Source organism: Hibiscus syriacus, unplaced genomic scaffold (genome assembly GCF_006381635.1).
Source record: "Hibiscus syriacus cultivar Baekdansim isolate YM2019G1 unplaced genomic scaffold, ASM638163v2 tig00110577_pilon, whole genome shotgun sequence".
Lineage (NCBI taxonomy): Eukaryota > Viridiplantae > Streptophyta > Magnoliopsida > Malvales > Malvaceae > Hibiscus > Hibiscus syriacus.
The window spans coordinates 616757-621256 of NW_024062788.1; the positions used below are offsets into that span (position 1 = coordinate 616757).

Consider the following 4500-nt stretch of genomic DNA (forward strand, 5'->3'; position numbering starts at 1 on the left):
TTTCATGGTTGCTTTCTCACAGGTCGACATTAGGGACAGGTGATCCATGTCTCTCTAATGTGATCAAAACACTGATCGGGTAAGTATTTTTCGGCTGTCGGCCTCTGGTATATTAAAAAAGATTTGCCAGCACACTAAGGTTTTCGTGAGACATCTTTTTTTTTTAGAAAAAAAAATTCTTTCTTTGATTGGTTTCATTATTAGAATTATATATATATATATATATATATATATATATATATCAATAAAAATTATTATCGTTTCAAGTTAAAAAAACATTTATCAAGGAAAAATCATATTCCAAATTGATTAAAAACATTATAAATTCTCAAATTATAAATATTTACGAGTATTGAAGGGAGTTTGTTTCCCAAAACAGTATAATTAAACGAAATTTCAATTTCACAGTAATAATAAATTCAAACAACCAACGAATCTTTTACAGTGTTCAACTTATTAAATCATTTATTGTACTATATTTTACAAATTAACTAATAAACATGTATATTTTATTTATAGGCTATTATTATAGTCTGGCCTTTTGCAATCCACTGATCCGTATGTACTGCTAATAACTTAGCCAATTTGAGGCATCATCTTCACAATTCCATACTTGTCCACCCAAACACGCACACGATCGCAACGGAAATCCATGGTCACCATGATTCCTTCTTTCACGATTTGGACGCTAACCTTTGGATTCTCTTTTGCAATGATGTGCGCCGCCACTTGACTGTTGATTCCCACCAGCTCCGGCCACGAACTCTTCCCTGTATCTGTCATCGGTAAACATTCATTTTAGGAGATAAACTTATAAAAATTTATGAAAACATATTATTAATAAAAAGTATAAAAAATATTTAAAATTTTGAATGGTACAATTATTGAGAGAAATAAACCCGCAATTTGTTAATTTGAGCTACTACTAAGGGAAGCAAAAGGCTTACCATTGCAATCTGTCATTTTCTTTGATACAAATGTCCTCTTAGGTTTTCTTTGTTTTGTGAAAGCAAATCCGGAGGGAAGGTCTTTTATAGATTGCCGAGGCGTTGAATTTTTGGAGAGGAGATTATTTTGAATGGGCTTCCCTTTTGTTTGAAGTTTGGACTTTTGAAAGCTTTGACATTCGATCTGATATCAAAGGTAAGAGATAAGCATTGAAGTATTCAAACTCAACAGATCATCTATGGTGGCTAGAGATAAGCTTTGAAATTTTTTCGACTCGAGTCGGTTTTATAAAATTCAAGTCGAGTCGAATTTTTGAGTTTCTATTTAAATTTAATTATAAATATTTATAATATTATGAAATTATTTAATTTTAATTTAAATGATATTCTATAATCATATACTATACATATGGTGGAAAGAGTTATTTACTTATCAACTGTGAATACTAACATTTTTCTCAAATGTTGTACTCATTTGAAGCTTTAGTTTTACATAATCATATTATAATGGTTCACTTAACAAATGCTTATAAGCACCAGCAGAAAATTATTAGGTAAACTATATCCAATGTCATTGACCTATACATAATGTATCATTAGTTTTGCACTAATTATAGGGATGGGCATGGGTCGGGTTGAGTCGGGTTTTTGGTCCACCCGACCCGACCCGAGAAGAAGGGGACCTCCACCCGTGACCCGATTTGACCCGACGAAATTAATTTTTCACCGACCCGACCCGACCTGACCCAAAATAATAAAAATATTATTTTTATTCAATAAAAACAGTGACTAAATTGAAAAAAATAATATATGGAGGGGTATTATTGTAATTATTCCTAAATATATAGGGTAAAATTATATATTTTTTCCAGGTCTGGTCGGGTAGGATTTTTTTCACCATAAACCCGAACCCGACCCGAACACCACATAATTTTTTTTAGAAAAATTCGACCCGATCGGGTCAGGTCGGAACCCGCCGGGTTCGGGTTAGATGCCCATCCCTAACTAATTATGCTTTTATATATAAATTAAATAAAATGATGATATTATCCCGTCTGTGAATGGAAGCAGTTCACACTGGGAATTAGCGTGGAGATAAAACTTTAAAAAAAGAAGGAAAACTACAACTGGCAGCCTGCTTTGATCTAGTCTGATATAAATGGGAAACCTTAATTCAATTCGATAAGAACTTGCCAAATCCCAAATCAGGGCTAGCTAGCCATAATATCAGGCATTGAAAACAAAAATGGACGGTGCCAAACTTTTTATGAGCATTCAAATATATCGGCTGGGATCTGGTACCATTTACTCCGAGATGTTCACACTTTGATGTTCGAAACCATCTATATAAAGTTCAAACACATTTCCTGCCTGAAACAACTCGAAACTCACTCAACTCAGCAAATCCAAGCGAGAAAGAGAAAGCAATATGTCTGGGTGTCCTCCTGGTAATACTAAGTTTATATAGGTTGTTTTTTCTTTACATTTTTGGTTGGATAGAGTTTAATTAATGACTTGTTTGAAATGCATAGGGAAGAGCTCGTGGCCGGAGTTGGTCGGAACTAACGGAGAGAGTGCGAAGACGACGATCGAGAATGAGAATCCCGATGTGGGCGCCATAGTGTTGCTGGATGGAACTCCAGTCACCAAGGACTCAAGGTGTGATAGGGTCTGGGTTTGGGTTGATAGAAACGGCCAGGTTGTACGTGCTCCTAGAATTGGCTAAGATCCTTTGCTTATATATGGATTGCCATAACATAATACATAATGTAATAGCTTAATGTTGTTTGTCGATCTCATTGAAATAATCATAAGTATGTTAATGTAGATAACAGCACCATTGTGTGGTTATGTTCTTCTCGATCCTGTTTCCAATAAAAACATATTCTGATTAGCCCTAAAACGACACTTTTTTCAACCAAGCTTTGGAACGAAACCAGTAAAAGAAATATAAAGAACAGAACCTTGTACTATCTTAACAGCAAAAAGGGTTGACAGAAGCCCTTCTTTTGGAAAACAAACCCGCAAGTTGAAGTCTCAGAAACTTTTTTGTTAATTGTTACTTGTCCCACATCGAGCTGCGTGCTAGGAGAATCTATAAAACAGATGTATGTAGCAGCGTTAAACTCACTTACCTGGATGAGGCGTATGGGCGATCAAGGAGGCCCATGGCCTAGCTTAACAGCTCCCAAGCGGGAGAATGTACATCATAATTTGTGATCGAGGGGGCCTGCGTTCGCGCGGCCCCTGCCCAATTTAGTTTTCCATTTTTGTACCTCCCAAATCTTTTATGCACCTTCAGATCTTTAAAAGATTTGAAAACATTTTTATTTGAAACATTGTCTAATCTGTGTATTAAATTGCTGTTGCGATAGGCTAAAAGTTATTTTTAGAAAGTATGTCACAAGAAGTAAAATCTATTATCAACTAATTACTTAGTTTGGTAATTAACTTATAAGTAGTTATAACTGATATCAATATTAAGACCAAATACAATCTATTATCAACTAATTACCTATTTTGTTAACTAACTTTATTATCAACTAATTACCTATTCTGTTAACTAACTTATAAGTACTAATAACTCCACAACTGAAACCAATATTAAGAAACTCTCGAAAAAGGGATAAAACCCTCTTCTCTCTATTTATCTTTTAATACTTCGACATCTCGATTCTTCCTTCTTATTGAGGCGGAATACTTTGACATCTCACTTCTTCCATCTTATAAAGGTGGAATACTTTGACACCGGTCAATCTTGTATTGAATACGACTCTTGGTCCAAATCAGAAATAAAAAAGGTTTAAATACTTAAAATTGCCGTGACTCATTTGTTTTTAAAACAAGAATTCAATAATAAAATCCATAGACCATTACAAAATTTAAATCTAACTTAATTTCGTATTTTCGGACACGACGCACCATTACAAAATTTACAAGTGTTTCGTTGGAATCCATAGAGGAAGAAGTGTATAAATCACATAAATTAACTTCAACTCTTTTGTCAATTTATTTTAAACGTTTCTTTTATTCGCAAATGAATTATTTGAGACCAGAAGCAGTGTACATAAGCGCCTCACATTTTGCAGCATAATTACTTGAACTGGTGTGTCTTAAATCATCCTGCGACATACCTTCCGTTGGTGATACTTCTAAAACTGAAACTGAAATTATTGAAGTTGTGATTCAAAAACGGGTTGCTCCGGTACTAATCAATAAAGAGTGAATTATGCAATTCCTTTGAAAAAGAATTGCTGATCCTAATGTTATAGATTCCTCTATTCAAAGATCTTCATTTGAGTTGTCGTAACCGGTTTTCGTCCGGGCACGAAATATTATACTTGGCGGGGAAATGGATGTGAATAAATAATTTTGAAAATAATTTGGGAGTCGCCATCGGCCTTTTGGGTTAGGTAGGTCGAATACCTAAAAATTATTTTTTTTAAAAGAGTTTTAAATAAAACACCAATAAAAAAAATAAACTGATCTGCGTTTATAACCAAAAATTCATTCTTTTTAATAATAAAAAGGGATTCGTGGTCGGTTACGTTTA

General features: G+C 34.0%; 1 protein-coding gene and 1 pseudogene across 2 annotated transcripts; both read left to right on the top strand.

Moving 5' to 3' along the window:
* The first annotated feature begins 2254 nt into the window (after positions 1 to 2254).
* LOC120133095 (inhibitor of trypsin and hageman factor-like) lies at positions 2255 to 2774 on the top strand. 2 transcript variants are annotated; one of them, XM_039149744.1, is made up of 2 exons: positions 2255 to 2395; positions 2480 to 2774. In XM_039149744.1, exons 1-2 carry the CDS (start codon positions 2377 to 2379, stop codon positions 2671 to 2673), a joined length of 213 nt encoding a protein of 70 aa, XP_039005675.1. In that variant the 5' UTR covers positions 2255 to 2376; the 3' UTR covers positions 2674 to 2774. The 2 variants fall into 2 exon arrangements, with proteins under 2 accessions (XP_039005675.1, XP_039005676.1); XM_039149745.1 differs by having other exon boundaries at positions 2260 to 2391; positions 2479 to 2774.
* Positions 2775 to 3074: 300 nt separating this feature from the next.
* On the top strand, positions 3075 to 3198 carry LOC120133241 (annotated as a pseudogene).
* The last annotated feature ends 1302 nt before the right edge of the window (positions 3199 to 4500 follow it).